The sequence below is a fragment of the Lynx rufus genome, unplaced genomic scaffold (assembly GCF_022079265.1).
Source record: "Lynx rufus isolate CCGP_SWC_20201006 ecotype Redwood Valley unplaced genomic scaffold, mLynRuf1.p SCAF_7, whole genome shotgun sequence".
NCBI lineage: Eukaryota > Metazoa > Chordata > Mammalia > Carnivora > Felidae > Lynx > Lynx rufus.
Window position 1 is genome coordinate 76,955,276 of NW_025814889.1, and position 17,512 is coordinate 76,972,787.

Genomic DNA, 17,512 nt, shown 5'->3' on the forward strand with positions numbered 1-17,512 from the left:
GATGTCAGCACAGAGCCCGGTGCAGGGCTAGAACCCATGAACTGTAAGATCCTGACCCAAGCCAAAATCAAGAGCTGGACACCCAGCTGACTGAGCCACCCTGGTGCCCCTCAAGAGTATTTTAGAAGGAATGCTTGCTCTGAAAGGAAAGCTGGAGGAAGTGACATCCTGGTTACTTTCTTCTCTAAAACTCTATGATTAAGATGAGTTCATATGGAATATGTCCCCAAATGGCCACATTTATATCCATACTTTGAGTTACTTGGAAGAAATGATAATTATTTTGTCACACATAAAAAGAAGCAATATACAGAATATGTGCTCTTCAGTGCCCATTATCATTGCTATTATTACCATTTACACAGTGTTTGGGACATTTTCAAGTAAGGGCTGAAACAACTATACTCTTTTTTTTTTTTTTAATTTATTTATTTTGAGAGAGGCAGAGAGAGTGCAAGTGGGAGAGGGGCACAGAGAGAGGGAGAATCTCAACCAGGCTCTGCGGTGTCATTGCAGAGCCCAATGTAGGACTCGAACTCACGAAACTGTAGATCAAGACCTGAGCCGAAATCTGGAGTTATATGCTCAACTGACTGAACCACCCAGGCACCCCTAAACTCTTAAGATTTCTTAGCTTTAAAGGGGCGCCTGGGTGGCTCAGTCAGTTGAGCATCCGACTCTTGGTTTCGACTCAAGTCATGATCTCACGGTTCGTGGGTTCAAGCCGCACATCAGGCTCTGTGCTGACAGTGTGAAGCCTGCCTGGGATTCTCTCTCCCTCTCTCTGCCCCTCCCAAGCTCGCTCTCTCTCTCTCTCTCTCTCTCTCTCAAATAAATAAATCAACTTAAAAAAAAAAAAAAAGATTCTGTGAGACCAAAGGATAATATTCTACTAAATTAAGTCACAGGGGGGTTTTACCTGCCACCCATAAGATTTAAGCTCCATGTAAATTAAAATATCAATGTACTAAGATATTCCAAACACCACTATCATTTGATATGAAATACTTGTCACTAAATGATACTTTTTATGTTTTTCAAGGGCTTTCAACAGCGTGCTCTTGGCAATAACAGCTTTTAGCACCAGGGCTCTAAAAGCCAAACATGCCCTCCGGAGGTCCAACTGTACAGAGATAGCTGGTTTGGTTGGCTTACCTAAGTTTGTTGTTGCAATAGGAGCACCGGAAGCAACTGATGTGAAACACCTGCTGGTTGGCTAAGAGACGCTCCATCGGGTAGACTGTCTTCTGACATTCCACACAAGTCTCTCTTGCAGGTGCCTGAAACTTCTAGGAAAAGGAAAAGGGCAGCTTTAACAAGCACCGGCCAAGATGAGTTAGTGCTCTGCTGAGAGGCACCCTGCTTTTACTTTGTCAGCTTTGCCCTTACCTGTCAATTCTCACAGGAACACTAAGCCTGTTATGATTCTCTTAAAGAGTTCTCTTTAAGGCCAGGAAGCACTCCTGAATTCCTTTCCCCAACTGCCTGGCTGCCCCAAGTGTAGCTGCCACCAAGGACAGGTGGAGCTAGGGCTGGATTGCAGAGAGAGGCTTAGACAAGCCACCACATACACACAAAAGCACATAAAAAATGTTTCCACAGACAGGAAATCAGGAGAAAATGTCATCACACACAGAAGTTTATTTGATTCAAGTGCCTAGTAAAAGCAGGACAGACTTTTGTAAGATTCTGAAGGGGATAAATTTAAAGGAGAGGAAGAGCATTTAACTTTGGGGATGAGGAAAAGACAATTTGATAAAGTATCTTTTAGTCCCCTCTGCTTATACTCTTAATTTGGCATATTATTTTACCCACTAGGCATAATATTTTGAAGTAAGTCAAAGCTGACAGATGAATGTAATAATTTTAAAGAGACAAACTATTTTATTAGGACATCCAGAAGACAGCACAGCCCAACAAAGCTAGAATCTTCTCAGAAACCAATGGAGAAGGGCGCCTGGCTGGCTCAGTATGGAGAACTTGCCACTCTTGATCTCAGGGTTATGAGTTAGAGCTCCACGCTGGGCATGGAGCCTACTTAAAAACAAAAACAAAACAACTCAGTGGAGAATAAAACTATTGTAATGGGGAGTGAAAGGTCATAATAGACTAGGAATTCATGAACTGCCTATAAAGTGTGGAATAAAAGTGAGGTGAGCACAGGTGTTCTAGCTGGTACTACCAATCCTAAATAACACCAAATAGTTGGTATTCCAGCATTGATGAAAGCCAGAATTACCAAACTGCAAGTTCTTACATAAGCAATGGTAACATGGCCACCAGGGGTGGGGGGTAAGAAGTCTCTAGGTATATGTAAATAACTCTTACCCCAAGAGAAACACCTTATCCAGCAAATGCAGAAGCAGCTTAGGTGGCCAGGAAGCTCTCAGTAGACACCTGGGGAAGGCTTTGCTGCTAAGACCCAGGTGGTGGTAAATAACATAAATTAGTCCCGAGGTCCAGGACCTGAATAGTTAAGATAAGCCTAAAAATAAACCAGGTCATGGGCAAGACAGAATTTTCATTACAAAAACCCGAAAATAGTCCCATAAAAAAAAATCAGACTGCTGGTTCACTTGCTATATGATTCACCAGGAAGTAAAGCAAAAAATAGGAATGGTTTTCCAAGTAGATTTGGATAGGAAACAAAAGTAGAAAATGGACCAAAAAATGGCCATAAAGGGAAAGCTCTATAAAAGGGAGTTTATTAGAGTTTAGTGGTAAACTCCCAAACAGCACCAAGGGATTTAAGAATGAAGGAAGAGAACTGAGTGGAAATGGCTTATCAACAGTCCTCTTCCATTCCTAAGGTTAGAGTCCTAAAAAGAAAAACTGTAATAATTAAAGACAGGTTCAACCTAGTTTACCAAGTGTAGGGGAGGTATTTAAATATGATCAAATGTTACTGTAATTGAATGCTGTTGGAAGTAATTAGGGCATTGTTTGGAGCTCGAATTTCTTTTTTTTTTTTATGTTTATTTATGTTTAGAGAGAGAGAGAGGGAGACAGAGCATCATGGGGGAGGGGCACAGAGAGAGGGAGGCACAGAATCTGAAGCAGACTCCAGGCTCTGAGCTGTCAGCACAGAGCCCGATGCGGGGCTCGAACTCATGAACCTGCGAGATCATGAGCTGAGCCGAAGTCGGATGCTTAACCAACTGAGCCACGCCCCAGAGTTCAGAATTCTTATATGACCACTTCTAACAAGACAGGACTAAGTGGAGATGTCATTGCATAGTTTTAATTGGGTTTTCTTCTAAAAGAACTAGGTCCTTGTCTAGCAAGCAGGAAATACGTTAAAATGCAAAATAAAATTTGGGTATCATAGTACAGTTGATGGCATTGGAGGGATCCTGTACAGATCACTGTTCACATAATGTAAAAGTAATCGGCCAAATGTATTTATTTATCAGATTAAAAATCTTTTTCAGCTGCAGGGGACTTCTGTATTTTTAACACTTGACTTAGAACAGTATTCATTCTGGTCAGTAAAGACAGAGCAGAGGACGGGAATTTCACACGGTACAAGGGGAGACGGGCATTATTTATTCTGCTAATGGGGAACGAAGACCTACAGAGCACTCCTCCATTACAAACATACAGAGAACACACTGTAGGAGGGTGCGGCCCAGTGAACAGAAAGGAAAACCTGAGAGAAAGCTGAAAGCTGAGCTCACGTTAGGAGGAAAGTGGAAGGCAGGAGCAGAAATTAGGTACCGGAGCAGGAAGCAGAAGCTGGAAGAGACAAACAGGAACCTTCAATGAATACACAGCATTTGGAGTGCCCTGGAGCGCTTTACCACAGCTGAGCTGAAACTCAGGTGCAGGCTCCGATCCAAGAATAAGACCATGTTTGCTTTCTTTTTCAAGTATTTCTACTAATTGTGGCTAAATCAGCCTCACTCTATCTACCTGAGGCTGGAACATGTCCCAGCTCAGGAGAAAGAGCTCTTCTGAGCCTTCACCCACACGAGGAGTGTCTCATTAACAATTCTTTAGTGTCTTACCACCTCCCACACCTGACCCACAATGGCTCTCTCCTGAATGGGGCCTTCGCCCACACAACTGAAAGGCTATCCTCCTTCTCCTCAACATCAAATTAATAGACTGCTAGCCCAAACATCTGACTAACCACAAGCTCCTAACTAGCCAGACCTATCAGAGTCCCATTATTCCCATCCAGCTTTTTACACAGACCCTTTGCAATAGTATTTAATGTTTATGCGGCAGCTGCCCGAGGGCCCCAGAGTTTCATAAAGTCAAGAGGATCCCAACTTGGTAATGTGCCAAATCAGAGTGGCTGTGTCTGTGCCTTCCCTTTACTTCCTCTGTCCTGGGCTCTCAGCCACTTTTCTGTAATTGCCCCCATGTCTATTCAGACAACAGGAAGCACAGTCAGTGCCCAAAAATCTCCACCATTATGGTAGGCCTGGCATACATCCTGCCCATGCCTCCATGGCACGCTTGGACCTGGCGCAGCCACGTTTTAAAATGCTGCCAGCATCAGAACGTTAGATGGTTTTTAATCTTTTATATATTTTTCAGTTAGTAAGGTATTTTTCATCTCTCCTCCCTCACTCTTTCTCACATGTAGAAACTGCAGCACCAGAATGTCAGGTGCCTTATCAAGGCTCACATGGTCAGTAGCAGACTTCAAATTAAAACTTGGAACTCCCGACTCACAAACCAAGAGAGCACTTTCTAAATTATCCTGGAATGTTAATTTTCCATAACTAAAGGAAACTCCTTGGGGATGAGAGCAGATGCTAACCCAAATGAAAATAATCTCACTTGAGCATTTGGAACAAACTACTTTGTTCAAACTACTTCCTCCCTTTGTTTCGAATTAAAATATGTAGATAACATCTTCGGGATATTCAGGAATGAATGAGGTAATACATACATAATTGATGTTCATAAACACTGTCACGTCTTTCCCATATGACAGGTCTTTAAGTAGGTGGTCAGCACCTACTTAAAGCTACTTTTCCAATAAATTGCTACATCTGCATTCTTTCACCCTCTTGCCTTACGTCTATGTTTCAGTCCAATGAAAGCTCTAGTTGGGAGATGATATATATGTAACGCACATAATATATATAGAGAGAGGGGGTAGCTGGCAACAAGCAGTAAAGCTAACTAACCTTTGGACGTGGTGAAGTCAGAAGAAAATTCTGTATTGATGTCAGGCTGCCATTCCTCAGAACACCACAAAATGCCTTTCATTCCCTCCTTTCCAATCTGTGCAAAATATCTAGGTAATTAAACTGAAATTCTTCGCATACAGTAAATGGTTGGGCCAGCTCTGTGCAGCCTTGGCCCTTTCCCTGGCTTTCTGTGAAACTCTTTTTGACAGCATTCTGGAGATACTCACATCTTAGATTGCTCTACATATAGAGGAAAGGTTAGTGTTCTGATAAAGCAGTAATAAATAGACAGGAAATAAATAAATAAATAAATAAATAAATAAATAAATAAAAGATTCTAGATGACCTTCTAGCATAATTCTGATAGCTTTGCAAAATAGCATAAAACCTCCTACCCTGTCCAGAGAAGAAGGGACAGCTGACAGGGCACAGAGGGGGTACAAAGTGTGTGTCCTCTCATGCAGTCTGCCATCTTTTCTCTCCACATCCATCAGCAGTGAGGGTCTGTCCTAATGAGGGCAAGTGGGTGTTCCCATGGCTGGTCACATCTCCTTGCCTTTTCCTATCCTCCTTTCTGGAAACATTTAAGGGACAACTTCTTTCAGGGGAAGGACATAAACCCCAAAAGACCGCTGGGTCTCTTGAGTAGAAAAGTCCTGACCCTTCCCCCAGGGTCCACTGAGCTCTGCTCCCAGAACACCTCTTTTGAGAATGAACCTGCAACTTGAATTTCATCGGCACCAAGTCCCACCAACTGAGCTATCCGGCCAGTGTCCAAAATATACAAATAAAACTCATACTTGTAAAACTAGTATCATTTTTTTTTTTACTTTATCAAGCTAAAGTTTGAAATGAATCTCTACCTTAGATACCCTATTTTCAATAATAGATAGACAAGCACTAAGGAACAGTTTTTCCAGGATGTGTGGGACCTAAAAATCTATTCTGAGTGAGCAAGTTTATTCTTAGCTGTATGTAATTTCCCCAAGTGCAGAAACAACTTCTGTTGCATAGCCTACTACCACGACACCAATTACATCAGTAGGTCTTACCTATAGACACTAAAGTGTGTGTGTGTGTGTGTGTGTGTGTGTGTGTGTGTGTGTCTGTGTCTGTACTTGCCTTCAGAATGTAATGGATAAATCTGAAGAAGAGAAAATAAACTATCCTTAAATAAGAGTGGAGATGTGATTGAGTCCCATCTGTATCCCACACCATAATCCTTTGAGCTCTGGACCACAGGCAAACACAGGGAACCAGGTCCATTTACTCCAGTCTTGACACAACACTCAAAACCTGAGGTGTATGTCTGCTGAAAGCATGCCTGTCTGCATTCTACTGCTGAGTGACCAGAGGAAGCAGCCATGGGTCTGGGGCAGGTGCACAAGGGGCTTCATCTCCACCTCCTCTTGTCCCTGGTTATGCTGGGAGGGACCCAAGTGAGGTGCACTCTGTCACTCATCACTCAGCAGCTCAGATCCTGGAGCCTACGTCAAGAAGGGACCTCAAAAGTCCAACCCAGTACCAGGAGGTCTGACCTAGCAGTTGAGGGAGGGAAACAAGACTGGGTTGAGAGTTCAAATACACTCAAGAACAGATTTTAGTTCTTAGATAAGCCACGGAATTTCCCTAGTCCCTAAGTCCATTGCTAAGTCAGATTTGTTGGCTGTTCCTGATCTAGAACCGCAACCCAAGGACTCAAATCTGGGCAGGGTTGCTGTGGGAAAAGAAATTAACCCCATGGCATTTGCTACTTTGTTGGACTCCAGATACCGGACAAAGGAAGTACTGATAACAGTGTGAGCTGGTCTTTCAGGTCAGAAGAGGGAGTCGTATTGAATACATGTGCAGCTCTATCACCGTAACTCCATTTTCCCCTCCCTTTACTTGCGTTCTCTTATTACTTTCTTCACCTTTTGCTCCTTTTCAACAAACTTCACTCTCCTCATAAATCTCAGCTTCCCATAAAATTTTCATTTACATTCTTCACCCCCCCCCTTTCCCTTTTTTTAACTCACCCTTTAAATCCCGGATTCTCTGCTTCCTTCTTTTTGTTGCAAACCTTCAACTATGTCCTCTCTTCACCCTTTTTTGTGCACTAGAACTTTCATCAAGGCACCAGTCATGCCCACAGTTGAGAGATACCCACAGGGCTGATGCCAGTTACATACCATCTTAACACTAATTCTACCTACTGAGTTTCTTTCAAATGTTAAAACTTTCTAAACAAAACCAGGCTACTGAAGAGAGCACCAGAGGAGAAAGACACTAAAGAAGTGTGGGCATGTTTGGTTATTAATCCAAATGGCTACATTAGCACCACATTAGCAAAGCATTCCATGAAAACAAGTCAGGTAATAAAGCCTAAAATAGGTGTTGGGTATTTTTTTTTCTTAAACTTTGTTTATTTTTACGAGAGTATATATTTGTCCACAGAAAGGGAGAAGACTGTTTTTAAAAACTGGTAAATAAAATGTAGCCACAGTTTAAGTAGCCTAGTGAAGTTTTCTTAGGATAAAAAAGTCTGTACATTCCTTAACACCTAATATTATACACCCTAGTATAAGTGTTACTTGAATGCCCATTTTTATAGCAAATGGGCTGGCCAACCCCCACTGCGATGTACACATTCTTTAAATAAGTTAACCACTAATCATGTTATGGTCAAGTTCTTCAGACCAGGGAGCCACTAACTTTAAGTTGACATGCACGTTCCCACCCAACGAGCTGATTTAGTTTAACAGATTTCTTGAGTTTCCCAGTTTGTGGTCTTTTACCCCTTCACAGATTTATGGACTTTGGGCATTTTTTTTCCGTCAAAAAACATAATCTTCTTTAACTTTGGGTTTCCTTAAAACTTTCATGAATTTTCCATATTTCAAAATGAGAGCTATTAGTGAACCTCTCCCCTCCTGGCTCAAACATTTGAGCAGAAAAAACAAGATTTCCAGGGAAAGTGATTGGCATAAGTAAGCCCTTATTTGGTGTTTTTACCCCCAGGAAAGCAAAAATAAGTTATAATGAACATAAATGGTATAAAGTGCAATGACATCTACCAGTAAGCCAGTGTCTAAAGGCTCAGAGAGAAATTGCCATCATACCTTCAATGCTTTGGGAGGAGAACTCTCAGAGAGGCTGGAGGCTCTGGCATCTGGATTTAGTGGCTTGGAATGGACAGGCTGCTGGACCTCACTCTTAACCAGGAAGTTACCTGCTTGAGTTTCAAACGGAAGAAATTTTATAGCACCTCTTGGCAAGTCTCAGAAATAGTTCCCCTCCAAAGCAAAGTTTTGTCACCTTCACTACAGGACAGGTCCTTTCCACGCCAGGAGATACACAGCTTTTCTAATGCTAAAAGCTTTGCTCTTAGACTCTGAGCTGGGAGGCTTTCTCACCTTTAGCCACACACAGCAGAAATCCAAATCACCAGATCTGAAGAACTTTCTGCCAGCCCCCCCACCCCCCCAGCCGTGGGATGTCATATTTAAAGGCTGTTTGTAGATATTGATGGCTTTTCTGGTAGTCAGCACCCCCTAATAACTCCTTCTGGAGTTGGGAAAATGAAGGAATGTGAGGGTAGAAATTTCATATCATGTGCATGTGCACACGTGTGTGTGTGTGTGTGTGTGTGTGTGTGTGTAATCTGACAGTCTTTTTAGTCAATCCTATGCAGACATCCATGGATGCAGATTATGGAAAAAGGCTCTATGAGGTTTTTTTTTTTCCATAATCATTGATGTGTCACCTGGATAAGTTAATTTCCTGCTAATATATTAACTGCGGAAAACTCTGAACAGGCACAGAAAAATGCTACTAAGGAACCATAAGAGAATTCCTTAAAATCTAGAGTTAAGTCAACAAAGTACTAAAAGACTTAGGCTTATTTTTCAAATGTTTTGCAAACCTAGTCAAAACTGAGAAAAATTTCTAGTCCAACCAAAATGCTTGCAAAAGGAATGTTCCTGGATTCAAGCAGCAAATTTCTCTCTGAAATTTTTTGAGGTAGGATTTACTAGAGATTTGTTTAGCTCATATTTCTACTTTAGTTGCTGAGTTTTCAATGTCTAGTAAAGTCATTATCCTGGGGGAAGCTAGAAATCCATAAATATTTTTAAAAATACACTGAAAATCGGAATCAAATGTGGATAGAGTAAGGAAAAAAAAAAAAAAGAAATGTTTTTGTCCTTGGGAGAGGTGAGGCTCAAAATGACTCTAAAATAGGATGAAAAGGTGATAAAAATTCAGCACCAGCAGGAAAATCTCTAGAATCTAGCTAGAGGGTGGAATATGGTACACATTTAGATAAGCAGAGGAAGATATGTTTAAAAGGTTACCCAAATATCAATTCTTTATCCTTGTAAATGAATAAAATCCTTCTTGGCCAAACTCCTATTAAAATGAAACTTCAAAATTAGTTTTTGCAGCTTTAACCCTGAAAAGATTTGATGCAAAAGGTAGGATAAATTCAATGAGAGAAGCACCAAAAGTATTCAGTGCCTCAAGTTAATCATATCGAATTTAACTTCTCCCTAAGCCATGGAATGTGTGAAGGGTAGGCAAGCACCAGTCCTTGAAACCAAATGAAAGATTTGATCAGCTAAATTACTGGATTTAATATATCACATTCTCAGCACTGACAGCATTGGAGACATCCCCGGACCACATACAGAACACAGAATAAGAACCTCATCCTCCAGATCTGAGAACAAATGCTTACGGGAGTCATCTTCAGCAGGGGTGGGACGGATTGCCAGGCTATTCTCAGTTGCAGAAACCTACAAAAAGGGTGGAGGGGGGATTAAGAATCACATTAAAAATAAAAGAGCAAACTGCTGTTAATGCCATAAAAACCTGCTGACTCTAGTCAGTCACTGGCTGCCTGGGGGAAATAACGGGCCTCAGAACAGCTGAGCATTTAAACAAGAGGCAGCAAAATGTCTTTTATGAGGATATTAACATGCCTCTCAATTACAGAGTAACGGGAGAAACAGACTGCACTCAACTGCCAAGCGTGCATCATCTCCCTTTATAAAAGAACTTCTAAACCACATCTTTCTACTGTCAAAAAAAAAAAAAAAGGGCAAAACAAAACCCTCTATCAGAGAGAATAAAGCTTCTCACCATATAACTATAACTCTCTCCAAGCCAAGATGGAGTCTTTACATTAGGAACTATTCTTATTCTTTTATCTTCCTCATTGCTAATTTCCCAACCAGATACATTCAGCTGAAACAAGCTTGCCAGTACATAAGACACTTTGATAGCTAAACAACAAATTTACCTAAAACCAACCTCTGGTATTCTCTGCAAGGTTAGTTTTCCTTTTTGTTGTTGTTGTTTTTTCACGTTTATTTTAGAGAGAGCAAGTGAGGAGTGAGAGTGGGGGAGGGGCAGAGAGAGAGGGAGACACAGAGTCCGAAACAGGCTCCAGGCTCTGAGCTGTCAGCACAGAGCCTGACACAGAGATCGAACCCACAAACCATGAGATCGAGACCGGAGCCAAAGTCGGAAGCTTAACCGACTGAGGCACCTGGGAGCCCCTTCCTTCTTAATCCCAGTTTCAAAACAGCAGAGTGTTTAACAAAATGGCAGATCTTGTGCATAGGTACAGATCTCTTCCCAGGAAGCCATCAAATTTAAATAAAAACTTTCTATGAGCTCTCCCTCTCCTTTCTGGTGTCCCAGGACTTCTGGTATCCTCCTTCACACCCAAAATCACGAAGGGCCAATAGGTGACCAATGTGGAGTCTGCCTGTAACAGTCTTTCATTCAGATAATCAGGGGTTTTATGGGCAATGCTGAGTGTTTCTATTGAATAAATTTACAATGCAGATTGAGTCATTGGCTGACTGCACCTGAATTTATAGCAAGGTTGTTTTTTCTCATTACTCTGTTTTCATTACAGAAATTCTGACATGGGATAGAACAAACTGCTGTAATAACAGCTAACATTTACTGAGCATTTAGTATGTGCCAGGTATTGGAATAATCACCTTACATGCATTATGTCATTTAATGATAATGAAAGAAACTAAAAGCTCTTCAATTCCTGTTAATTAGTAAGTGCATCCATCTCAGGATGTTCTTCTCTCACCTCTAATTTTGGTCACCTTGAACGTGCAGGGTAAAGTTAATGCCAATCATGACATCATTGCACATGCCCAACCAGCTGACTTCACTACAGGAACAGCCAGGAGAGAGCATGTGAGATTTCTGCTCAAACATTTCATTAAAGAGAAGCACAGATTTGATCACAAGAGGACAAAGGGAAGAACAATACCTTGACAAAATATTCTATTTCAGACAAGTGCACCTAGTGTCCTTTTTTAACAAGCTGATGTTCCAATCGTTCTTAGGTATTGGTTAACAAAAGCTGGGTGAACAGCTGAAAGGTAAGCAAGGCTCTGAAAAATGTTATGAATTTGCCATGGGTTTATGGGTTTATGAACCTGCAGTCTGGTACGTGAAGATTATGTACTACTGTCTTTATCTCCTTTCCTTCCCACCCACTCCTCAATTCATGGTTTAGTTGCACTGATGCCTTTTAGGCTATAATTAAAATGTTTTGATCCTCCAGTTCGACTCAGAGTTCCAGTTTCAAATCAGTGTGAAGACCATCAAGAAGGAAACACAAAATCAGATTAGGGACAATCCAAGCATTATTTTCCGGATGACCATTTCTCACATTATATGTTCCTAGGGTAGATGGGGGGATTTCAATGCTGGGAATATTTTTCTCTTAAATTTTTTTTTTAAGTTTATTTATTTTGAGAAAGAGAGAGAAAGAGCAAGTAGGAGAGCAGAAGAGACAGAGAATCCCAAGCAGGCTCCATGCCCAGCATGGAGCCTAACTAAGGAGTCGATCCCAGGTGTGTGAGATCATGACCTGAGCCGAAATCAAGAGTATGCCACTTAACCCACTGAGCCACCCAGGCATCCTTTAAATTTCTTTTTTATAGTATGTAACATTTTAACTCAGTTCTTCTTCTTCTTCTTTTTTTTTTTTAAGATTTTACTTTTAAGTAATGTGTACACCCAACGTGGGGCTTGAACTCACGACCCTGAGATAAAGACCTGAGATCAAGGAGCACCTGGGTGGTTCAGTCAGTTAAGCATCTGACTTCGGCTTAGGCCATGATCTCGTAGTTTGTGAGTTTGAGCCTGTACTGGGCTTTGCACTCACAGTGTGGAGCCTGCTTGGGATTCTCTCCCTCTCTCTCTGTCCCTCCTCTGCTCATGCTTGTTCTTGCTCTCTCTCTCTCAAAACAAACTTAAAAAAACAATTAAAAGACCTGAGATCAAGGGTCAGATGCTTAAACGATTGAGCCACCCAAATGCCACAACTCAGTTATTCTTAAGACATAATCTCCCACTTAAAAATGGGAAAACCAGGTAGTCTAATAAGAGAACTCATTTGATGCATGGCATGGGACTCATGGGACTAATGCATGAGCCCACTGTTGCAAGGACATGTGTAATTTACTGGATTTTATGATTATGAAATACACTACTGCTAAGTATTCTGTCTTACTATTTCAAAATACATTTGCAATATGTTTTTGTCAAATAAAGTGATTTAATTTTTCTAATTTATTTCTCATTTTATCATATGATTCATATTTTGTAGCCATTAATCTGAGACCATTTTCCTGTGCACCTACTTAGTGTGTTTCATAAGTTTCTGTTGGTGTTCTGTCAATACATCACACTTTTTAAAAAAATGTTTATTCATTTTTAAGAGAGAGAGAGAGAGAGTGCGCAAGTGGGGGTGGGGGCGGTGCAGAGAAACGGAGACACAGAATCTGAAGTAGGCTCTAGGCTCTGAGCTGTCAGCACATAGCCCAATGCAGGGCTCCAACTCACGACCTGGGCCAAAGTCAGACACTTAACTGACTGAGCCACCCAGGCACCCCAATACATGAAACTTTTTTTTTAATGTTTATTTATTTCTGAGAGAGAGAGAGAGAGAGACAGAGTGTGAGCAGAGGAGGGGCAGAGAGAGAGGGAGGCACAGAATCTGAAGCAGGCTCCAGGCTCTGAGCTGTCAGCACAGAGCTGGACGCGGGGCTCGAACCCACGAACTGTGAGATCACGACCTGAGCCAAAGTCGGACACCCAACCTACTGAGCTACTCAGGCGCCCCACATCAAACTTTTTAAAGTCTCTTATAGTCAAATAAATTTGAGAACTATTGCTCTTAATCCATTTTAATGATCTCTTCACCTTTTGGAAGAATGGCCTCAAGGTTATCAATATGTGTAACAGAAACAATGATTTTTCTCCTAAAATTAATCACTGTAATGTATTTGAAAGCTCTTTCTCCTCATCTAACTTAACATTTGACATTGACCAAAAGCCAAAAGAAATTGGGTAATGGATTGGCAGAGAAAATTATAAATTCACCTGATATAAATGTTGTGACTTACTCCGACCAAGCCATTCATCTAATGATGGCTGCATAGAATGCAAATATGATTTGCTTAAAATCTTCCCGTCGTTTTCCACCTCTGCAGGACTCTTTCTAAAGTCTTAAGCTTGGCATATAGAGCTTTTTAAGACCCACCCTGGCTCTCCCTCCATTTGTCTCTCCTTTACCTGTATGTGCCTTGTGTTCCAGCCAAGCCATCTTGGTTTGGAGCTCTGGTTTCCAAACCTCTGTTTGTGTCTGCCTGGGGTGCCCTTCTTATTCTTTACTTAGCCTTTCCCTTACTCACTTGGTCTCTTTCCACATATTCTTCAGGACTTGGCTCAGACATCACCTTCTTGAGGAAGTCGGGTTAAACGTCCTTAGTCTGAGCTTCCATGGCCCCACAGAGCCTTCTCACAACACTTACCACATTGCTTTTTAACAGCCAACCTGTTACTCATCTCCCTTCTACTCTGTTAGCTTCCTTGCAGATAAAGACCACATGGAATGGTCTGCTCACACTGAGTTGCTAAGCTTAGTATTTCCTGTGCTTAGCATGGTGCCTAGCTTTCAAAATAGTTTGAGTGAAAGAATGAAATGGCCTTGCATAAAATGTGTTAAATTAAGAATACACAAATACTTTGAAGATAGGATCGCTAATCAAAACAGATTTTTTAAAATCACTTTAGCTCTACGCCATCTGAGCATTTGCTGAGCAAAAGAATTTTCCAGTGAAGGTTCATTATTTGGTCAGCTATAAGTTGCAGAGTTCCCCAACTAAAATTATGTGACCTGCAAAAATGACAATCTGTCCTGGCAGCTGTTACCAAATTCCCAGACACTCTGCAGCCTACAGTTAGAGTTGTTTCTAATTTTAAGCATCTAATTTAGAACACATGCTTCCTTGGCAACTGGACATCAGACTCTTCAACCCACCTTTTCTCCAACCTGATGGGAGATGCAGACCTCAGGATCTGGGGGCACATTCTCCTTTTGCTCCAACTTATGAGTTTTTATTTCACCACCATTGGCTCTCAAGTCATTCTAGAAAATAAAAATAATCTGTGAGCTAAAATTAAAAATCTCACGATTCTACGCTCTTCATAGCACATCTATTAAATAAACTTGGAATGGTAAAAGAAAAGTTCTTTTAAGAGGCCTTGGGTCAAATCAACCCCCTAATTCTCACAAGCAAAACCCATTTACTAGTGAAATGACAAAAGCAGCTTTGTGGACACATACCTCGGAGTTAAATATTTGTACGCTAGTCTAAAACTGGATGCTCATTAGAATACAGACATATCAACACAGACACACACAGAAACCACCCCCAGCATACAGTTTTCTTGTGATTCACTCCTCTAGCAGCAGAGCTCGTGGGAATGCAAAGCTTGTGAGTTTTATCAGAGAAGACCATTCTGGAGCAGGGGAAAGGAAATGCCAAGTGCCAATAATTAAGAAAATATACTGACCATATATATAAATGCTCGGCCTGGAAAGAGAGACAGGGATGATGCATACATATAAAAACGGAGATTATATTTAACGATACCATAAAACAACCTTTTTTGTGAGACTTTCAAAAACATGCTTCTTTTTTGCATCAAAGTCATACATTGTACTAAAGACATACCTTATTCTGCTTCTCAGAACAAAGCCTCAACGTATAAAAAGCAGGCATTAACACTGTCATATGGAGTAAGCATAATCACATGTTTTTCCTTGCAAAGAACACTTGGGGCAAAATATTAAAATTAACTTTATCGACTAGATCCAAAGTTAATATAGTGGTAGATGAATATGGACATTTCCTAACCTTTAGTCTGCCACCTTTCTGAAAGGCTAGTACCTTTCTGTTGTTTGCGATTCTTTAGGCAGGACGAGAAAACAATCAATTTATGGCCTCGGGGCCAGTGAAGAGGGTGTGAGTGTGCTGGCTGAGGTGTGGGCTCCCAGACTCAGGGACGAGGCTCTGGAGGAACATCTGTGAGGAGCTGGCGGCCAGAGCTGCAGAACACAACAGGCCAGCCCAAGGACTCATTTCTGACCCCATCTCAAAGTCCTGCCTCCAGAATCACGGCCTGAGAGTGTGCGCCTAGTTACAGCCATCCTCTGTAAGGAGCCTGAGAAATTCTTTGGGGATGAGATAAAATGTACTTTGGACAAGAATTCCTAAAGGCTCTTAAAATTTACAGAGCAGGAGAACGGCAATGCATAAACTCTATTAGGAGTTAAAAAAAAAAAAAGTCACAGAACAGGTTTTTCCACCTAGGGAGTCACCTGGTCGGAATGTTTGTAGCAGGAAGACTGAGAAGCAGCAGAATCTTGAAAGGAAGGACTTATGCTCCAAAGATCACCCATTTGCCCTATCTCCTGACCTGCCTTCTAAGTCTAATTTTGCTCATTTTCACACTCAGGGAATAATGAGCCTGTGGTGTTCCACTTTGCTATCAAATTATGCACATCCTCTCTTCTAAAAACCACAGTGAAAAATCACGATGAAATTATTCGTTGCCCAGAGACAGAGTCCACGGGTAACTGCTACTAGAGAATGCATACTTAATAATATGAGGAAAAGAAGGCTCCACTCCTGGAATACATGTGATGATTTCTAATAGATACTAGTTTCAGTCTGCCCAGGAACAAGTAAAATTCAACGCTCTTCTTCGAACTTTGTTTAAAAAAAAAAAAAAAGGACACCAATAGGTTCATAGCTTGTATTTTTAAATCTTAGAAGGATCAAATGTTTGAAAGATACACGTAAAATATACATATGTACGGTGTCTATATGCATGTGTATATATGAATAAATGGCATTTGAAAGGTAACTTCTGGTAAGCAGTTCTGTGGTGTCAGCTTGCCAATTAAGCCTAGGAAAGTTTAAAATGGAAAATCCTATTTAGAATAACAAATTTTGTGATTACTGAGCAAGCCATCTTGTTATTTCCCCCTCCCCTTTACTTATCTACTATACTATTTCTTTAGAAAATCATTACATCATAAGAGGTAAAGATTAAGTGCACCACATATTTTATGATTCATTTATATAAAACATGCAGAATAGTAAATCCCTTGAAGACAGAAAGCAGGGGGAATTGGGAGTGACTACACAGATATGGGGTTTCTTTTTGGGGTGATGGAAATATTCTGGAATTAGACAGTGATGATGAGTGTACAACATTAATGTTGAATATATCCTATATTTCTCTCCAGTGTTCTCTCTTTCCTCAAAAACAAAAATGGGGCACCCGGGTGGCTCAGTCGGTTGAGCATCCGACTTTGGCTCAGGTCATGATCTCACGGTCTGTGGGTTCAAGCCCCACATCGGGCTCTGTGCTGACAGCTCAGAGCCTGGAGCCTGCTTCCGATCCTGTGTCTCCCTCTCTCTCTGCCTCTCCCCCACTTTCACTTTGTCTCACTCTGTCTCTAAAAAATAAATAAATGTAAAAAAACAAAAGTAAGTGTTTCTGTTAAAACTAACAGATGACACTTTTTTAGCAACAACAGCAAGATTAAGTAGAAGAGACAGGAAAACTCTCAATATTACTGGATGATAACATCACACACACAAAAATGAGTGGGGTGGGAATAAGGCCTAGGAAAGCAAAGTCAGTATTAGAACACGGTAAGGATTTTGAATGAGGCTAGGGAAGGATTTACAAGAAAAGAGAATGGCTGGGGACCAGGGACGGAGCCAGGGCTCCAAGTCAGGGTCTGGGAGACATTTCTAGTTTCTGCGCTCAGTGACCATTTGCCAGATGAGGGAATGAACGAATGAATGAATGGTACAGAACACATACTGTGTAGTTGGTGGAACTACTTTGTTTGGAGACAGCTGCCTGGTACTTGGCCATTCGATCCTTTATGGAGGTTTCTGACAGGCGTGGTAAGTCCAGATTTCGCCTGCTCTCGCTTTTCTCTGAGTTGAATGCAGAAGATGACAGTTGACCTGGAAGCA

At 41.2% G+C, this 17,512-nt stretch overlaps 1 protein-coding gene across 3 annotated transcripts in view; it reads right to left on the minus strand.

The window, feature by feature from the left end:
- The window catches only part of LIMA1 (LIM domain and actin binding 1), a 42,836-nt gene that overhangs the window by 2,226 nt on the left and 23,098 nt on the right, over nt 1-17,512 (minus strand). For 2 of the 3 annotated variants that reach the window (XM_047067304.1, XM_047067303.1), the window contains exons 4-8: nt 17,355-17,503; nt 14,491-14,598; nt 9,865-9,922; nt 8,249-8,361; nt 1,156-1,289 (exon numbers count right to left, since the gene is read on the minus strand). In XM_047067304.1, coding sequence (XP_046923260.1) covers nt 1,156-1,289; nt 8,249-8,361; nt 9,865-9,922; nt 14,491-14,598; nt 17,355-17,503 — 562 coding nt within the window. The remainder of the gene's footprint in view (nt 1-1,155; nt 1,290-8,248; nt 8,362-9,864; nt 9,923-14,490; nt 14,599-17,354; nt 17,504-17,512) is intronic. The other variant, XM_047067305.1, reaches the window with a different exon arrangement.